General features: G+C 36.3%; 1 protein-coding gene across 3 annotated transcripts in view; it reads right to left on the bottom strand.

Annotated features, from left to right (window-relative positions):
* Positions 1-505: 505 nt before the first annotated feature.
* PHIP (pleckstrin homology domain interacting protein) overlaps positions 506-21028 on the bottom strand; it is a 117299-nt gene continuing 96776 nt past the window's right edge. For 2 of the 3 annotated variants that reach the window (XM_063330130.1, XM_063330132.1), the window contains 11 exons: positions 20818-20973; positions 18775-18895; positions 16675-16800; positions 14651-14723; positions 14198-14248; positions 13775-13924; positions 12111-12263; positions 9895-10058; positions 9139-9419; positions 8666-8827; positions 506-6821 (listed from right to left, as the gene is read on the bottom strand). In XM_063330130.1, the coding sequence (XP_063186200.1) occupies positions 6178-6821; positions 8666-8827; positions 9139-9419; positions 9895-10058; positions 12111-12263; positions 13775-13924; positions 14198-14248; positions 14651-14723; positions 16675-16800; positions 18775-18895; positions 20818-20973 (2081 nt within the window). In that variant the 3' untranslated portion in view covers positions 506-6177. The remainder of the gene's footprint in view (positions 6822-8665; positions 8828-9138; positions 9420-9894; positions 10059-12110; positions 12264-13774; positions 13925-14197; positions 14249-14650; positions 14724-16674; positions 16801-18774; positions 18896-20817; positions 20974-21028) is intronic. The other variant, XM_063330131.1, reaches the window with a different exon arrangement.

The following is a 21028-nucleotide window of genomic DNA, read 5'->3' as shown; positions in this document are numbered from 1 at the left end:
TGTGCATCACCCATTCAGGGCAACTAGAGAGCAGAGCAGTACTCTACGTGCAGGGAGGCGAGGGACTTCTCTCTGCTTAGTTGTTTTTAGCTTCTTCTAGAGTTGTTGGGAAGCAGAGATTTCCAGATAGATTGGACGTAGCTCTGGTACAAACAGGTGTCACCTGAACAGGGATGGCTTCTTGGAGGATGAGGGGTACCCTGTTGCACACACAAAAGTAAGCTAAGATGACTGGCAACATGGCGTCTTCAGTGCCAGATACTAGTGCCTTTATATTGCCTCCAGAACTGTGGTTTTAGTGAAAAACCTCACCAAATGGCAAATTTTGATCTCTATCAGAGTGCCTTGGTTGTAATTTTGTCTGGACCCACGTAAAACATTACTATATACAGCTATGCTATATTCCACAAGGAATCAAAACAAGCTGATTTTAGGCTGTTTTTAAGAAAGCAATTGTCCCATAACACAGTAAATCACTAGATAGAAACAAACACTGTTGGACAGCTTAGAAAAACATGTTTTCTATTTATTTAAAAATAAGTTTGTAGTTACTACATTGCAGTGACAGTAATTCTTACACATACATTCTAGTTTGTATAAAAGGATTCAAAGTATTATGCATCAAAACTAACATAGAAAGTGTCCACGTAACAGTAAAGAAATTTCCAATCCATATGTACAAAAAGAAAGGGCACTGTTATTCTGGCGAGATACTTCAGGTTATAACATGATAATCCAGATTTCTGGAAGGAAAAAAACCTTGATAAAGCTAAAGAATTATAGTTTTCAAAACTGTTACTCATTACATACAACAGATTTGTGTTTTACAGAATTCTGTACAAAATAAGCGTAATTTTTAATCTGAAAATGTGTCAGTTTCAAAATTAACCTTTCTAGGTAATTTCCTTGAAGTTGAGCTCCATTCTATACATATTTAAACATTATGACAGAATTTAATTCACGCAAGATCATTATCCAGTTGCCCGCCACACTTCTGCAGTTTTAGTATGGTCCAAAAATGTAACTTCTGTACAGTCTCAATGTGTAACAAACCAAGCACAGAACAGTGCACGTACATCATGGGGGCACGTGTACGTGATAGGTACTTGTATTTCTTTCTACTCCTAATTCGTATGATCTCATTCTTTGTTCTTTCAGGGTAGGAATTCATAGCATAGTACTACCTTTCCCTTCCTAAAATGTATTGTTTGCACTATCTGAAGTGAATTTCCTGATGTATTTATCTGCATTAAAAAGGATTCAAATGACTACTTGTTTCGCTACCAACCCCCTAAAAGCTAAATTTATTCACCTTTATTTTATTGCCGCATGTAAGGTTTCTCTCTAGAGTGCCTTGAGGCTGTTATACCCTTGGGGGGGAAGAGGCGGGGAGCTAATCGCCTTTTTCTGCAATTTAAAATGTCTTTTATTTTAGCCTTCCTGGTGCGTTTCCTCCTCTAACACACTGTAAAATGACGTGGCTAATTCCCACATTAAAATTAGCACAAACGTAAAAGCACCTAGAGGCTACCTCTAGTTTAAAAGCTACCTGTTATTTCCCCCAGACACAGTAGAAAGTGTACAAGCGCTGTATTCCTGATTCAAGAACAGGAAACTACGTAAACTGTCAATCCCAGATTTGTTATTGGAAACACACTGTCAAGCCTTGGCCAATTTTATGAAATTGAATACACTTTCCTCTGCATATGAACAAATGCGTATGTACAGTAATTTACAGCATAAAACTGACAGCCCTTTCATCAGTTGAAGATCTAAGTCCCCTTGGAAACCAATCTGTTACAAGAACTTCAGGGATAAAAGCAAATACATTGTATAGTAATTTTACAGTTAATTTGGCTTCATCAGGTAGTAAACAGAAAATGAGCTTTTGCCATTTCTAGGTGAGGTTTTAAAGCCCTCTACCTTCTGTATCACAGCACTGTTGCACAGTTGTATTTAAATTCTTGTTAAACACTCAACTGTGTTAAAAAAACGCAAAAAGAAAAACTTTTGAAAAACTACTATGGACAAAATACAGAGTAAGGTAAGACCTCGGGACACAATGTCATTAATTGTGGTATGGCGGTAAGTTGACTGACCAGCAATATGTTAAAACTACCTCAGCAAGATTTGCATGCTTCAAATTAAATGCAAGCGTTGATGAAAGTGAGCTTAAAAACCTCTAACCTCCAATCTACTATGTAAGTATGGGGTGAAAGGGTCCCATTCGGTTAAGCCTATTGCTTTTATAGAACCAGTCAACCATTTAACATGTGCCTAAATTCAAATTACACGCTAAAGCATTCACTTGTAGTCCTTGATCCAACAAATGTGAGCAAAAGATTTAACAATGTGGTGTAAAAATTGTAACAAGCTTGAAGTTACTGAATGGACAGGCTATTTTTTTTTTTTTGAGTTGTATGTAGTCTTTTTTTGGTAAGACAAAAGCCTCTGGCACAGAATCAGAATTGGTACTTAGAAATATTTGTACAGCAATACAGTGAGTTGTCTCTACACTAAAATTTATTTTTTTATAGCTATTAATATATCCTACGTGCTGCATCAGGGTCCTTTATCAATTAATAGTTTTACAAATATTAAGCCATAGTAATATTTAACTCAACCAACTCAATCTTACAAGTCTATCAACAAACTGATCACATGTACAAACCGGACACTGTACAAATAAACATATGCAAATATATATCACAGCAGTCTAATCACTGGAGGAAGACATTTTTCTGTAAAGTTGTATCACTCATCATTGCCGAGTGACAAATATTGACAATAATGAACATTATAGTGGTAAAATTTAAGTTCAGTTCCCAGAGAACACACTAACAACAGAAACAAAATGGCTAAAGAGTTGTTAAGTACGTAGGCACAGGTACAATGATTTCTGTTAAACATTTAGAGCGCACTGGTATCACAGAAACAGAAGTTATTTCCTCATTGGTAGTCAGAGAACACACCGTTATGAAGATACCACTCAGCGGTAAATACCTTTAATGTTTCCCAGTAGAAACACCAGAACAGTATCCTCATATCCATGTCAACTATAAAAGAATTCAATGACTAAAACTGCATTAATTGCTGCCAGGTCTGTAAGATCGTTTGCGTGTATATTGACTGTGAACCCATGTAATATTTACAATGCAAACGTGAAACCAGCACATGAGATTTTGATACTCCGTTTTCTGAACCAGTTGTTAAGTACTTGAGATGGCATTATAAAACATGCATATAGCTATAGTTCTTAAATTATTTCAGAACACTGACCAACAGTTTATTGCTCACATTTAAAAATTTAAGACTTTGTAATCAAAAGCTCTTTTTCTGTGTTGATACAGTATGTCACAACCTCAAATAATACATTTTTCCCCAACGAAAATGCACAGTCTGATGGTGACAAAAGTCTCATAAATAAAGTTTGTGATCTAGTGAAATTAAATTATAAAAATATAACTTTTAAGTAAATCTGGTATTAATTTCTAATAATTTTTTAGTGTTGCTTATATAAAAAATCTGACCCAAATTATGCACAATTTCAAAAGAAAAAAACCGTTAATGTGTCTAATAAGAATTAAAAAGTTACTGGCTGAAGTCACTGATATTAGCGGGTGGGAAGCAGTACCCATATTCTGCAGGTAAGGCCTTCTATTCTCGTAAAATTAAGATGTACAATTTTCTACCTACTGTTAAGGGAACGCACATTATCTCAGTCTCCGAAACTTACTTACAAGGTATTTTTCATATATAAATATATACATAAACATGCCATATAAAACATTATTACAAATGGAGTAAATACAGAAGCTGAATTTTAGATATAATCTATTTCATATATTACAATGCAGATAACATCAGGAAATTACACATTTTCAAATGATTGCCGTCATCAGCGAGTTTTGACAAAATGAGCAAGTAGAATCAATTAGCTTTGAACTGTGAAGCTGTATTGCAACTGTACAACCATAGCTTGTTATCTTACCACATGTTTAGTGACTCCATTTTAATTGCATGATAAAGAAATACTTGTTAGAAAAATAAATATACCAACAAATGAAACGCAAACTAATCCCTGCTCCCCAAATTCATATCCATAACAATTCAAAGAGGGTCTGGAAAATATTATAGTATTTTTTTGTAGCAAAATGCATAATGGACTACATAAAACGAGGTATGGTGGATACCAGTTTGCTATCCGCAGTAAGCGTATTTCTATTCCTCTTGGTGCCAGATATCAACGTTCTTTGCTCAAACAGTTAAGCTTTTTTTTGTAACAGACAATAAAGAATGAAGAATTAGGCCTCAAGTAAGTATACAGAATCTGTGCAAATTTAAGGTCTTAATTCTGTATGCCCTCCCTTCCAGATATTGCAGATGATGTTCGTAAAAAAAAAAAAAAGAATTATTATAAAGTAAGGGTGTACAGAATTGAGGTTTCATTTCAGGTTTATTTTTTCAACTAAGTTAGGGTCACACACACACAAAGAAAAACCCCTTTCCCACTACCCAAACTTCCAAAATAATGTATAACCAGAAAATTTTGGTTACATTTTTGTACCATACCAGATCTCAGAAAATATGACTACTTCTGTATTTTTTTTCCTTAAAACTGGACAATACTTTAAGTGATAGAAAATGGTATTAAAGTTTGTTTGTAAAGGTATAAAATAACTAAATGTACCATAAACAAATAAATAACTGCTTTTCTTTTCTAGAGCAGTACATATAACAATACATTCCCCTAAGTCATATAGTTATCATTTACAATAGACAACTTAATTTTACTAAGGATGCAAGAAATAATAGAATACAAGGCACAATCATTAAATGGAATTTTTCTTTAGGGTGTATATTGACTTATGTCAGCGTGATATACCATAAAAAGTGCAGAAAAACACAATGTGCAATGAGACCACTGTATAAAACATGATTGCATAAAAAGTGATTTGGCCTTTGAACCTTAATAATTGAAAATAACCAATCTTCCCCTTAAAATTAAACTATAAAGTATGACATTTTAAAATTTATTTTCAATTCTAGTGCTATCTAAAAAATCCTGAAAAAAATTTATACCTGGGTAATATTTTATACGTATGTGTTTATGTATATATTAATATATACACATACACTCTTCTTTGTAGGTCATTTTAGCCTCTTAAGCATGTCTAAAGTTGTAGAAACAACAATCAATCTGGATCAGAAAGTAAACATCGTAATTCCATACCTGTCCTGTAATTTCCTTGAATCCTTTAACCAATTATACATTTTGTCTAAAACATCTCTGTCAAAGGACCCCACCAGTGCATTATTTTCTACCAAAGTACCAAAAAGGATACATTTCAGAACAATGTTAACAACTTACTATTTAAAACAATACACAGCTTGTATCACTGCAAATGGTATGCTGTACTGACACTCAAAAAGAAAAAAGGCTTTCCACTGCACTGATTCTCAGTCTTTGGCACAATAAACAGAGAGTTAGTGATTGATACAAGAATCAAGGTCTGAAAAATTAGACATTAGTCAAACTTTTTCCAATGTGGATATATATATATATTTGTGATTACATTTTTGCTATGTTTGGCAGAACTTGGATAAACCAACGGCCTGTGCTAGGCTTCTTTTGCAGCTGAACGTTCCATCACAACTGAAATTAAGCATTTTCAGATTAGCAAAGTTTGGTATTTTTTGTATTTAATAGAAATGTAAGTGAATTTACTGCCACTCTTTGCCATAATCTGCCTTCCTAGGCAACTCGACTTTACAATCAACGTGTACCTTGCTTGGTCAAAAATAGACTTCTGTTTTCAGTTTGTGGCATTAAAAGTTCTATCACCTTTTTTTAATTGTGTAGAGACACTACGCACTACTCGAGCAGAGTAGTTCTCAACTCCGTACGTTAGTCAGAAATTGCTTCAATTATTCCCAACTGTGGACAAAATGACTGTTGAAATGCATAACCTATTTGGAGGGCAATAAATAGCAAACGTTTAAAATATATTTTTCTTTCAAAGAATGTTCTTTCAGTTTATTTTTTGCTAAATTTTTCTCCCCAAATCAGAACATATTCTTCTAACCCATAATAGCAGCAGGGAAGCAGAAGTCTGTTCTGCTGTTCCTTAACTGTACCTGCTTCATAGCATTCTGAAGTAAAACCCTTGGTAAAAATTACCAACCAATTAAATTAGCTTTTGCTTTTTCAGTCAACTTTCGGACTCTGCCTCTGCTAGACGTTCCAAAAGTTAAGGAGGTGTCTTCAAACAATAGCTGCCTTTGCTCTTCCTCAGAGTCATCTTCATTGTAAAAGGCTGTCCTCCTACCCTGGTTTCTAGTTCTCATGTGAGGTTCAGAATCTTTAAGCTCTTCAGACCCCTCCTCCATAGGCTCATCAATCTTTTTCCTCCTGCTTCTTGTTTGCATTTTAACATTCGCAGGAACTAAAAGGTCCGAGCCCGGCTGATGGGTCTTTATCTTTCTTTTTGGCTTTCTACCCCCACGGCCTTTTTTTTGTAACAAGTCTTCCTTCATATTATTTTCAGAAAGAGAGTTGCATGCAGTAGAAGCAGAGGCTTCTTCTGGTATATCCCTTGCAGTCTGGATTGTATTCTGCTCTGCAACCTTTTGCTGTTCAACAATTTGTAGCTTTTTTGGTTTTCTGCCTCTTTTCTTGTGCACCACTTCACAGCTACTGTTATTAGTCTCCACCTTCGGTTTCCGTCCGGGACCTCTTTTAACTGGAGGTTTCGAAGGCTGTCCTCCGTGTCCATTCACCTGAATGCTTCCTGATGCCAAAGCATTATTCTTGCACTCTGCTGTAAAGAAATGAGAGTACGTATCACGTAACAGATTTGCGTTTACATTCATTTTCACACTGCCTTAATAAAACTCTCGCTAAAATATCTGAACGGATTCACAGCGATTGCCAATCTGTCAAAATCTAAGAAACCCAAAGTAGAGCTCAAAGAGCTTCGTGCCAGTATGCAATGAGGACTAACTGCTCGTTGGGTTTAAATCAAGGTAGCTTGAAGAGGAAAAAAGAAAAAAAAAAGAAAAAAAAAAGAAAAAAGGGAACAGCTTGGGTATTTTTCTTGGCTGATGCTAAACCAGTGAACAAAACCTCGTATTTGGTACCTGCAAAGGCAAAAAGCTGCTCGAGAAGCATTGCTGCAAGGATGAGGAATGCTTCACAGCAGGTCACCTCTGCAGAAATGAAAAGATTTCTTTCAGCCTGAGGTAGCATCCTTTATAGCCAGTTCAGTACACCAGGGTTATTTCAACAATAAGCAAGGAAAGGGGTAGAAACATGGGACTTGAACAAAAACAAACAAAACCAAAAATGAGATATGCAATTTGCAGATTTCTCACGTTAACAGACACACAGCAGAATGTACTGGAGACTTTTATGGGCTATGAGTTTTTCCTAGGGGAGTGGTGCTCAACTTCCTCAGTGGGGCATGTCCCAGAACCCCTTATGGAGATGTTCTGACACCACAGCCCCTGCCTAAAACATGACCAGGAACAGACCGATAGCCAGCGTGATAGTTCATCCAGTCCTTTGATGGAACATCAGTGCACAGCTCCTGCTGTGTTCAAATGTGCCCCATCAGGCATTAACAGCTCATGCCTCCACCGTCATGTGAGTGGATGCGCAGGAGAGAAAGGATCACATCAACATCATTCAGCTACCTCTGACATGTCCAAGCATCCAGTCGTATAATGGCGGCATATTTAGCCATGCAATGTGGTGACAGCCAGGGCCTTTGTGAGAGAGTTTGCAAGGAACAGACAGATGATTTAACTGATCAGACCACAAGCTGTTTTTTCAGAAGCATGGATGAGTAAAATAATCCTCAGGGAGAGGAAGACTACAAGGAGTAACCAGATTAATTAGCTGCGGCCCAACTTATAGACTACTGCGTCTCCATCTTCAGAGAAAAGATGCTTAGTGGATCTAGCTGCTTCACAGCAGCTTCACAGTTCAAAGCTCCTTCATAAATAGGAAAGCTTTTATGACTAGGAGATCTTATTTCACTCTCCACAGAAGCTTTGACTTTTAAGGTATCCAGACATCAAAAGACCAAGCAAGTTCAGTCAGAAGACTGTATGAAACTAGGTCCGATCAACCCATACAGATATACTAAACAGAAGCGTAAACACTGCACAGATCTATTTTGCTGTGGCAAAAAAGTGAAAGAACCAAGTTGCAGCCGGGATGCTCTGATCTTCGTGCTCGTGGCTGTGGAGGGCGTAATCACACTCAGGCTACTGACCCAAATGTAACCCGCTGAACTTCTATTAGGTAAACCCCACAGGGTTTAAAGTGTGACCCTGCAGAAGTCTGCTTTGGAATCCGAGAACTCATAACATGATCCTTGCAATAATTTAAATGAAGGTACAGGTGTGTTAATGTATCAAAATTGGCTAGACAACACTGTTATCACACCATGGAAATGGCGTTAAGACTAGTCAAAACCATGCTAATTAATCAAGAAGGAAACCCACTCTAAGTTTTTCCACTAGACTTCCCTATTCTACTAAATCATAATGCATACTAATTTCCCACCCCCAAATTATTGCTAATAAGGTACAACAAACATTACAGCCACCACACTACACCAACAACTGGGAAGGAAAAGGCACCAAAGAAACTCCATACCTTGTTGATTAACAGTGGAAGATTTTACTTTGCGCTTGATTTGCTTCTCTTTCTCGGGATTTTCTCTTGTGGAGTTATTCCTAGTGTTATGACTGTAGTCAGACTGACTAGGGACTGATACAATATTCTGGTTCTTGGAATGTTTAGTTGAATTCTCCAGTACTAGAAGGGCAAGGAGAAGAAAAAAAATAATTATTCAAGTTAAGTAGTTTATACCACATTCTATCTTATCTGGCTAAAAAGGAAGTCATGTTCTTCTACAAACAATTGGAATCAGTGATCTAGAAGTGAGAAAGCGTCCTGGATAAAATAACATAGCCTAACTTGCTCCGTTTTCCTCTGACGAACCTCAGAGGCCCAGCAGCTTGAAAACAGAACCAGTCTTAACTGAGAGAAATGCATAAGATTTCCAAAAAGCAAGTTTTAGGTTTAAAAACATTCACAGCTTCGAAAAAACCAAAGAAACAACTTGCCTGACTTTCCTGACCCTGCAGTAGTATTAGCTTTTGTAATTAAAGGCTTTATTGTTAAAGGCTTTGCTCCTGAAGAAGTAGATGGTTGCTCTGTAACAGCCACATCCGTTATTCCCCTATTGCTTCGAGTCCGCACAAGGGAAGAGGTTTCAGCCGCTTTTCCATTCATCTGAGGTGGAGCGTGTCTCGGTGCTGTTGACCGTGCAGGTGCAGAAGATGAAGAGGTGGCAGAAGTTTCTGCCTTCAGCGGAGGTTTTATTAATCTCCTCTTCCTTTCAGGGCTGAAAAGGGAGTAACAATTTGTATGCTGGATGACCACTTTTTTATTTTACAGGAATAAATAAAATTAAATGCTAGCGTCTGAGATTGCGGGAGTAAAACGATCATCTCTGTATGAAGTATGTTAAAAACATGACATTTACTGTGGAAATTCATGTAGTTGTGAGCCTCTGAAAAGTGAATCTTTACAGTAAATGCTATAGTTATATGATAAAGCATGATGCCATCACTATCCTAACGATGCTGTTTTACTGTACATGTTTAGCAGTTATTTGAATTTTAAGCACTTACACTAGGATAGCTCTAAGTAAAGTTTAAAACTCTTCCACATCATAGGGACTTGCATGTCAAAGCTACCATTCTGCAATATAGGGAATAGTAAAGGAAGTATTAAGAAAACAAACACACCAAGTTCTACTGTTTAGGTATGTCAAACTTGTGCAGCATTTAATGAATACCATAAAGGAATTAATGTACCTGGATGCAACGCTGCTGGAAACTGAGCTGCTTCTGCTTCTTTTTTTTCTTCTTTTCTTTATTGTATTTCTTTTATGAAAGCGTAGGGCAGATTTATAATCCGATAAAATAGAACTTATGTGTTCTTCAAAGAAAGCAGAAAGGCGCAAACTCATGCTGTAGATCTAAAAAAGAAAAAAACAGTAAATAAGCAAGTTTTATACTTTTCCAAAGCATCATTTTACATATTTATTATTGAACAATAGCTAGAAAAGTAAACTGATTAATATGGAAATGTTTTAAGGAAATTTACAGTCTGTCTCCACAAATTTACACTCATCCATGTGTAGGTTTGCTTGAACTATTTTCATGGCTTTGAAAAGTGTATTACAACTGAAGATCACACACAAAAGGAAAAATTAGAAAAGACACCTTTTCAACAGCCCTTCCAGAACACATCCCTTTCTAGCGTCGGCAGAAACCAAAGAGAGATCCTTAATGGAATTTTACTGTATCATACCTAGGGTCAAGAAATCTAGTTTTCTTCTGTATTAAGCTGCATCCTTATATCCCGTATTTGAACATCAGTCTATTCCTCTTATGGATGAATTGATACTACCAGTGAGTTGGTTGCAACAGGTACAATAAATGTACTGGAATTACGTAAGTGCACATTTTTCTTCTCCCCCCGCCCCAGCCTTGGATGATTTACAGAGAGACCCGATCAAACTCAAGTTTAGATCACAGCTAATTATTTGAGCACAGCTGCTATTAATTTTGGAAACAAAAACACAGAAGTAAACTGTCTAGACACTTTAAGAGGGGACACTGCACCTTAGAATATGAAGCACAAAGACTATTGTAACAGTTATCTCCCTAATGACACACCAAACTCTCAGAGTGCCAGATTAAACAGTAAGTGCGACAGATTCCGAATACATTACTGGAGAGGACATCCAAAGAAATTTCATAAGAAAATATGTAAGGAACTATATAAAAATGTGTGTCTAATGTACCAAGGAAAAAAATCAAACACGCTGATGGGTTCAGGTTTACCCTTCAAGTACGCATCAGTGATGTAGAGATGCTAAAATATCACTGAATGACAAGTCAGAGTAAAAACGTCACCTTTCAACAACTCTGTGTTGCACGCATTGAAAGTACACAGAATTCTTGACATCAGAACCTTCCACTTTAAGTAAAATAAAAAACAGCTACAAGTTTACTACTATACCAGTCTGTCTGGAAGAAACATGAAAAAAATATGAAAACGTCAGAAGAATCTGTGAAACCACAACAGAGCTAAGATAATGCCAAGCACTCTCTTTATCTTGCTTTGAGGAGATCGAAAAAGAAAAACCGCAACCGAATCCAGACCTGCCCACCCCTCCAAGCCCTGCCCTTTGATGCAACCAAAAGACAACGGAGCGATTCTTCGGCAGCTCAAACAGTGAGTGAGATTGTCTGTTACTGACTGAACAGAGACCAAACGCTGATCAGTCCTTGCTAGTCACATACTAAGGAATGTGTCCCTGCGTTTTAATAAAGTCCTGATGATTAATTTGCTATTTAGAAGAGCCAAACATAAAAGCTATTAATAATTCTAGTCTAATACCTAAAGCATATTAGTAAAAGAAAAGCTACAGAGAAGCCTTGAACACGCATAATTATACATTTATAATTTTCACTGCTAACAGATACCTACAAGTTAATTCAAGAGAAAATATTATTAACTTCATCACCAGCAGTGCATTTCAGTATCAGCTCACTAAGAATGGCTCCGTAGGCTCATGCTTTACGTGAAGAGTTCTATTACCCAGAAATCCTGAGTGCTTTATTATCCTCTACTCTCTGTACCCGGATATTTCAGTCTGGGGCAATCTCCAAAGTGGAGATCTAGTTTCTTCCTCAAAATACCAGTTAAATTCCACTAGTGTACCCAACAATCGTGTTTCTACAGATCTTTCCTTCAGTGTGGCTCTCCCTTTAGATCCACTTTCAAATATTTACTTTTGAAACACACTTGCAGAACACCAGAACTTTAGACATTGAAACAGCATACATTCCTTTCCTTTAATACAAAGCTATACTACTTTCTCAGAAATATTCATGTTTGAAGATCAGAAATAATTAAACTTGTTTTTAAAGTAATCAATTACACTGCCTCTCTGGTATTCTGCCCTCTATTTTTCAGATATAAGTATTCTTTCAAACAAACAAAAAAGGAAAAGTCGTACCCTGGATCTTTTACTTGGTGTATAGGCCTTGGAATTGCTGAAAATAAGTCTCACATCTTTACATAACTCCATTGGTGACTCATAGTTTCCAGCTTCCAGTGTTTCTCTAACAGTAGCAAAATCCATCGGAGTGTCAATAATATCTCTATAATCCTGTTAAGAAATAGCAAAGCGATGTATTACATTTTTTCTTCCTCAAGGCTTAATGTATCATTTTCATTAGGATGCATTTGATAAACCTGTTTAAACGAAACCGTCCTCTTTAAATAGGTATGGAATACTCCTAACCACGTTTTGCTCCTTTCTACTCAGACACAACGTAATTCCTCACACACATACTTGACAGGATCAAGGTCAGAAATTAACTGATATAAGATTTAATTCATTTGGTACACAGATTTATTGAAATACAGAGCTCAAAATTTTGTGCCCTAAGGGTTATATTACTGGCACACTGTCACAAAGATAACTGTGATATGAAAGTGTGACTACAAGCTCTCCATGTGGCTTAGCAGCTCAAACTTGGTACTAAGCCTAATACTGGTTTTACATATTAGCTTTAAAATACGAGGTTTGAATATTTGAACCTGATCAGAGGCTTAGCACATCCCTGCTGAAACCTCAGCAGTTTCCCACATGGAGACCTGACAATTTAGGAAAGTAATACTAAAATAATGAAAGCTCCACAGGCTTAAATACCCTGTTCAAGCCAACTATTTTTCTAGGCTGTGGAAGAAACAGAATACCAAAATTAACCAAAAAGTTAACTTAATCCATCAGAGCAAACAGAACCTACGTGGCTGCCTCTGAACATTTAACAGGTTTGTGACACCAGGGAGCCCAAGCCTCATAAGTTCTGTCAGTCACTCGAGGATCTTAAACGCAAAGGGCCACTTGTAGTTGGCCACAGCATAAAGTTTAGATTACTTCAAAAATTATGGTGCCCAATGGCTGCAGAAGTGTCAAGACAGACCTACTAGTGACTTCTGAAAAAAAAGCATTTCTTTTCTCTAATTGGGACGATTCATTTCCCCAAAGTTAATCACCTTAGCATGATATTTTAAAGAAAAACTTAAGCTAGACTTTCATGTTAAAATATTCTGTAGTTACAAATGGCTGCTCATGCTCTGAACTCCAGTGTAATCACTCAGGAAGAAAGCAAAATCTGGGCAAGTCATTGTTACTACAGTTAACGTTTCACTACAGTTCTTCTGCGGGTACTTTTTCTGCATCAAGCCCAGATGACTCTGATACGAAAATTACTTTTAGTTTTTATACTTCTGAAATGAAAACTAAAGATGATCCATGACAACATTTGTCAGATGCAACAACCAAACATATGCCCTTCCATTTTTCACCCAGAAAAGGAAAGATGCATCTTAATTGCAAAAGATGCAATTTACTTAACAACATAGGCATCCCTGAATATAAATACTTCAGTTGCAAAATGTTTTAACAGAGCAAAGTAGTACAATTTATTTTGAAATTACTTTAAAAAGACAAAAAACATTATTACTGGGTGACAACCAAGCACTGGGAAAAATGTCTGTCAACGGAGCTGCTGAAGTTTCAATTAGAAGAGCTGGAAAAATGGTCCCAGTTGAAGAAAAAAAAACAACCTCACAACTGGATTATAACCAGCCTTCCTATTCTAAAATACTCACTGGATATTCAAGGAGATCCACTGGTTGTCGAAATGGTTCAGAGTCTTCGCACTGAAAAATGAGATTGAGCAGCTCCTGGCATTGCTTCTTCCATGACTGAATGTCATATGATTGGGCTCTATTACGTAGTCGCCGCTTCGGCTGATGATCCTGAAATGACAATATTGTCTGGTGTATAACAGATAAACTAGGTACCCTGCAGAATATAAATTCTAATTAATTAATTTGTACATTCAGCAGCACAGACGGAAATGCTTTGAGATTGAACAGCTCAGTAGAACAACATTTCAGTCACTTTCAGTTCAAAACCTTCCAAAAAGCTGAGACTACATGGTAATAAGAACATTTTCAGTTTTACAATCCTTTGTTTACAAATGCATTTCTAATTATATATAGCACTATAAATCATTTTTTAAAAATTACCTTTCTTTTTCTAGTGGAAGTTCCTGGCACATTTGTATCTTTCTCTTCTTCCTTTGAGCAAGATAATGAGTCGCATAAAAAGGTTAAAAAAATATAAGCATATAATGAGTAGGTGAGTTCTTTTATGCTTCACTTATAATTTGAGTCTTTACAGTTCTATCCCTGTCCCTCTGGGAAGCATTTCATGCGACCATCAGTTTTGAGAACCTCTCAGAATTATAAAGAAGCACCTCAATTCTCCAATAAACTGTTCACACTGCCTGCACTAAAGGAGGAAGCTGGATTTTTACGCAGTTTCCCAGCTGACACAAAGAAACATTTAACTGACTGAAAAGTACACCCCATTCCCTCCTTACAGTGCCTGAAAACAGTACTTTTATATCCAGTAGGACAGAGACAGTGCTCCCGTTTCTCCAGTCTATCAATGCCAATGTCCGAGACACAACCACTTACCTCATCAGAGTCAGACAACACTTTCTTCTTCATTGCATTGTATAATGGAATTATGTCATAGCAACTCTGATCTCTGTGTAAAAAGAAATACATACTAACGTTTATTTTCCATCTTCACCTATGGAATCAACTGTATTTCACCTAGGATAAGGAAAACATTTATGAAGCCATTCCCAAATAAAACGATCAAGTGTTTAGTTCTGTATGAATACTAAGAGGACTGCGGTAATACGAAAAGCTAATCTTCTGCTCAAAAAGCTGTAAAATATTATCAGCATTCTGTAAAATATCAACCACTTAACAGTGTCAAAGTTTTAAAATTAAAAATCATAATCCTTTACTACGAATTTATTAACGTTAGAAAAATACTACACCACATAAAGGGCTCTGGGGCTCATTTAGCTTTCTGAGAAACACTACAGTGGATTTAGGATACAGAATTGCAATTAAATACATTAGCACCCACAATGTAAGACAATTGAAATTTACTGTTTATTTATGTAAGGACTAACACTGTTATTGTACAAACCTGCATAATTAACTCAGCAAAACAAATACTAATTTTTCAGTTCTTGTATAACATAGCAAGCTCCCACACAGAAGAAAGCCCAAAGGTGTTCTGCTATGTAGCCATACAAAGCACCAGAAAAAAGGAGTAAACACTCAGCAACTGTGGACTGGAATTGTAATCCATAATACAGGCTACTGCGATTAGCACTACAACAGCTGGGGAGAAGGTGGGGGAAAAAAGTAAAAAAAAAATAAAAATCAAGCCACTCCCCCGCCCCCCCCCACCTTCTGCTTTTTAAGACTTCGGTAACTTAGACTATGCCTTAGATTCTCAGAGGCATCTGGATATTTCACTCTCATTACAACCACACAGGGTTTGCCTTCCATACTCTAGGCTTTCTACCCTACATTTAGAACCCTAAAAAAGACTCAACCCAAAACTCTGGGCTTTTTATGCATTGCTAGTTCAGTTAAATGAGTATATTAATAGATAAAAGCTATAGGCCATTATTAAATAAGAATATCCATGTGTTGCACTAATTTAACTAAGGCAATTAAAAATACACACTTTGAAAAACCCTGAGCTGCTTAATTAATCAGAAAAAAGCAACATAGGACAGAACGTTAAAGAACAAAGTAAGAGAGAAGCCCTTTAGATACGTATCTGTTCCTAAAGGCATATTTCACTAAAAGTTTTAACATCTGAACCAGGTCAAGTATTTTTCACTCTCCAGCCAGTATATCACAGAAATCACAGGCACTGAACATAAAGATTTACGCATGGAGTCAAAGTCCTAGATTTCCAAATACATAATGCAATTCTAATGTTTTTAAGAACATACGAAATAAAAAAGAACAAGTTTCAATTTTCAACTGAGAAACTAAATCGCTAAAAATGTCATGATTTTTGTAGAACTAATGAAGTATCTCGCCATTTCTGCAATGTGGGAATGGCAGCACTTCACTGTGTACAAGCAAATCAAAGCAGTGGACACGCTCAGTAAACTCTTCTTACTAACTTTAGGTCTGCAAATTTATCTAGACACGTCAGCTGACTGTGAGGCATCTGAAACATTTCGCATTGAGTTTTTCTATAGACAATAATAAAAAAAAGAACATCTGAAAGACAGCTACTATTTCTGTCAACTACAAATCCTCCAATTTTTATTTTGCATATCAAACAGCATTTTCAATCGCATCCTACATTGTGAAGACTTTAGAATTAAATGCCCACAATTGTATTAACATAGGCAGTATTCAAACTCTAAATCAGAACTCCTAACTTACCTATAAATACATCTATCACTCCACAAAGATACTCAGACCCATTTTTATAAGGTAGCAGAAAGTCTCTTGAAATTAAATGCCATGCCAATCTATGCCAATCAACATATTATAGAACTTCATCTTGTTTTGAAAACTTACATATTCTTCATCAAGACAAGCTGTAATCTGAAGAGCCTAAATACCCCGGTAAGAGACAGGAGTAACAACAGACCTACTAAGCAACTCACTTTATGAAGTGTAGCAGAAGATCTGTGACAAATTTGGCAGATTTGACGATAGGACTTCCAGGTTCATTAAATGTGCGAGTATTGTGTTCTATGTACCGGACTTCCCACATTAATGAAGAAAGGCGCCTGTATGTGAAAGGAGGGAGGAGAGGAAGAAGAGAGACTTAATTTCTAGTAATGTATGTGAAACAGAAGAAAAAGCCTTACATCCTTCTTCTAATGTATTATCCCATTCATCATTTTTTTTTAACATTAAATCAGAAAACATGCACACTTCGATAACGTTGTTCTTTGTGACCAGCAGACGGCAGCTTCCTCAGGCTTCCTGCTGTGACGCTTCAACTTTTGTTATTCCTTTATGACATACATAACCCACCCTGTACCACCTCTTAAGTCACAGCTGAGAATTAACAGAATAGTCATAAAAAATTATTAAAAGTATGTATTTTTCTGACAGACAACGATCAGAATTCCTCACATGGTTCTGATTTAATGACCTAACTATAGAATAGCCACAACATCATGAAAAACGATGCACAAAAGCAAAAATAACTGAAAGAAATTAAATCCAAATCTAAAAAAAGATGCAATAAAAAAGAAAATACATGCCATTTCAAATAAAACCTCTGACGGCATAGAAGTTACAAATATATACAATCTTCTATTTTCATACTAGTAAAACGTGATGAAAAGAAGTGCTGCACAAGTGTTTTGAAGGGTGAAGCGGGGGATCGTTTAACATGTTTAGTGTAGCATAAGCTTTTAAATGTAATTTAATCATGTTTATGGTATTTAATGGTAATCCAGTATTTCGTTCTATACAATGCCAGTAACGACTGGGAAAGATTGTGTTTTTTCTGGTTTGTTTTGCGTTTTTGAAAAACATACAGGCATGCTAAGATTCCTGGTTCAGAAGAGAAAAAAAAAAAAGTTTTAAGATAAGCCTCATGAAAAGCTACCAAAACCACAAGTGATCTGAACTATCCCTCCTGCAGAAGGTGTAGAAAAAAATCTCCCTGGAAAGCACAACACAAGGCAGTTGCTCATTACCTAGCCAGGCCTTGGCAATACTACGAACTAATAAAAAAAACAGATTTACTGAAGAAAGTACGCTGACTACCAAAAATAACCGCTTACTCTTTTGGCAAGAGAAAAAAAAAAATATCCAGCAAGTCCTCACCACCTCTGATTGCAAAGCAGTACATTACGGAAGTGAAAGCTGGATTACCTTTTTTCACACAATGAACATGGAAGAATAAATTCACATTATTACATTATAATGTATAAAAACCCAGTTTTTTTTTTTTTAAATGAAAACATGACTTTAATATAGAATTCGATCTTTAGTTAGGACGCATAAAGTACTGCAAATTAACGTTAAAATTTGACAAAAACCAAAATGCTATCCATGTTTATTCAAAATAAGTACCAGAGGGACACTGATTTTCAAACCATAAACATCCCAAGAACGAAAGGAAACAGAAGTAATTAAAAGGAGCATACTCCTACATAGACAATATTTAGTGAAAAAGAAATACAGCAATTGCAATTGTGGTCTAGGAAAATGCCAAAACGGTGTCAAAAAGTTAAAGCTTATTTTTGTTGCTTTCCAACAATTTAGAATTTCAAGGCCAACTGAAAAGCTACTTTAGCTTTGAAATTGAAAGTAGCTACTTTTCTGTGTAGCCTCTAAAGTGATAAAGAAGGATTTTTTTTTTTTCCAAAAAGCATTAGAACAAAAACACTTGACATATTTCTAAGGTTTCTCTTATTAAGAGACAGATTTTTTAAAATTATAGTGCAAACTTCATCCTTTTGGACCTAGTCTCTGGTCCTGCAATTTGAATCTCACATGGGACGAAGAAGTCATTTGCATAAGCAGGAATCTGAATGCCGCATAATTCCAAAATACATCTTGGAGAAGAGCTGTTCAATCCTTTTTGAAGTTTTATAAAACAGAAACTCAGATCAAGGATAGAAGATGGGAGAAACGCAAAGCGCACGCCTGTACCCATCTCCTAGTTGGGTATTACAAGACAAAGAGCTACCAAAAATATGGCTGGGACTATTTCACAGCAGGAACTGAGACTTGGATCTAACCTGTAAAATCTGCTTTCCAGTCTTTGTTTAATGGTACTGAGGTCTGTGGGATATGCCACAACAGTGCAATACATTGGGTAAGCTTGAAGATCCACAGGTGCCACAAATGCAGAAGCGATATCTAGACAGAGTGAGAAACAAAATAAAAATAAAATCATCAGTTACATACCACAAAAGTCCCTTAGTGGTTTCAAGATTAACACACCCCCACAACATATGCTATTTCTTCATCTTTGAAAATAACAACAATAACAACTCTAGATACCCCAAACAATTTGTGATATCCTACATATAAAAGCGCTTTGCTGAGGTGTATGCTGCGAATACAATCATTGCAGTGACTACCCATTCTGGTGTGCACTCCTCGGAGACAAGGCAAGCTTGTCAAATCTACATTTGAAAAGTAGATTTAAATGTATAAATTATACATATATAAAGACAAGCAATTCAGTATTGTTATTTACAACACAAGCTCATTTCATCTGGTTTTATACTGCCCCTCTCCCATCTTCACACAAAGCAATTCATTAAATTCTTACCGTAAAAGTTACAGCGCTATTTCAATCTCATTAACATACAGGGAAAAATCCAGACTCAAAATAAAATAGAAACACAATCTCCTGTCCCTACCTAACAGCAAAGAAGCCTTCTAAAACCAATCCACCATAATGCCAGGAGACTGCTGAGCAATTAAAGTCTGTGCACCTACACAAACTTGGATTTTTCTTCCTGTGCCTAGAAGCATCATGAGCACTCCGACACATCATTCTAACATGTTATACCTCAAGGGAAAATATCGTAATACAAAAACCTTTAAAGTCTCTGTCGAAAGCCTTTAAAAACAGAAAATATGTTATTGCTAAACAGACTGCTCTTCTTCTAAAAGCTGTTTACTTACTCTTACGAATGTTTCAGCAACTGCTACTTCGCACCGATAGGCACCACATATGCTATAGTTTAAGCCCAAACTAAGCAGTATGCCATACAACGTAACGCAAGATGTAAAACCATTACTCTTAGACAACGCAATGAAAACAACTAAAATTTAATTTCCTCACCAGTTTTTAATGTAATTCTGTAATTTGGATTACTACACTGTATGGAGAGTTCCTTGCTTTTGGAAGCAAAAGGAAGCCTCTTATGCAGCATGTCACCACAGAAGCCATAATGTGGGACATTTAGGTATCAGAAGTTATATCAAGAGTTAGAGTTTTCTGGTTTTTTGGAAACGTAAGTGTCCCACCTTGCTTCAAGTCCTTCAAAAATCAGTTAAAAAAAATTTATCTGTGACAACCTACATATTTAATTTATGACCATCGTTACCCCAAAACCTAAGACTGCTGACTTAATACAGTTCGCTCATCACAAAACATACAACAGACTTATGATTCAGCCTGTATTTCACTGACGGATCTCCATCTCAGACACCCATCTTTGATCATGTAAATGTTGCAGTGATGTGTTAAACGTTTTAACAGTTACCTTTTCAGAAGCTGCCTGTAAAGAGTAATTGCTCTACAGCCAAATAGCAAGCAGCTTTTCATAAGTTAATCAATTACTTTTTCCTCAACATTTTGCAACATGGGGGAGAAAACTGGAATTAGAAAAGGCCAATACAGGGGAAATCTACGCATAAGTATCCCTTCTCTGATTAAGTATATAAGATTATTTTTTTCCCTCCCATCTGTTTGCAATTTTAACCCCAACAAGAGTTGGGGTTAAACGTATATATAAACTACTTCAGTAGCTGCAGTAAAAAAATCAAATACTTGTTTTTCGCATGTAAAACCCAAATTCCTAGCATATGTCATCAAATTATCTACCAAAAAGCAATAGTTACTTTGAAAACAGGAGAAAATTTAGGTTTTATAGGTACCCACTATATGAAAAAATTAAAAGTGTTCAATGAGAAAGTTTTGTTCCAGTTAATCAAGAGATAAAACGTGTATTTTATCACATTCATTTTGGTAATTACAGAAGTACACGAGCATAGTATGAAAAATATAACAAAACCACCCGTTTCCTGTATGATTCAGGATTTACCTAGAGTCATGAGTTGGTTTATCCCTGCAATAATTCTGTCACACTCCTCGTCTCGGGTCCTGGAACCCCACTCTCCATCCAGAGGTTTGTAGAGCAGTGTTCTACGTTCATCATCTGTTAAAGGAACACTAGTTCCCAGTTCTTCTGGAAATACAGCTAGAATATAACATGAAAACTAAATAAAACATGAGTCGTCGTATCTTGTGCAATA

This window comes from Chroicocephalus ridibundus, chromosome 3, assembly GCF_963924245.1.
Source record: "Chroicocephalus ridibundus chromosome 3, bChrRid1.1, whole genome shotgun sequence".
Taxonomy (NCBI): Eukaryota; Metazoa; Chordata; class Aves; order Charadriiformes; family Laridae; genus Chroicocephalus; species Chroicocephalus ridibundus.
This window is presented reverse-complemented; position numbering and strand designations above follow the sequence as displayed.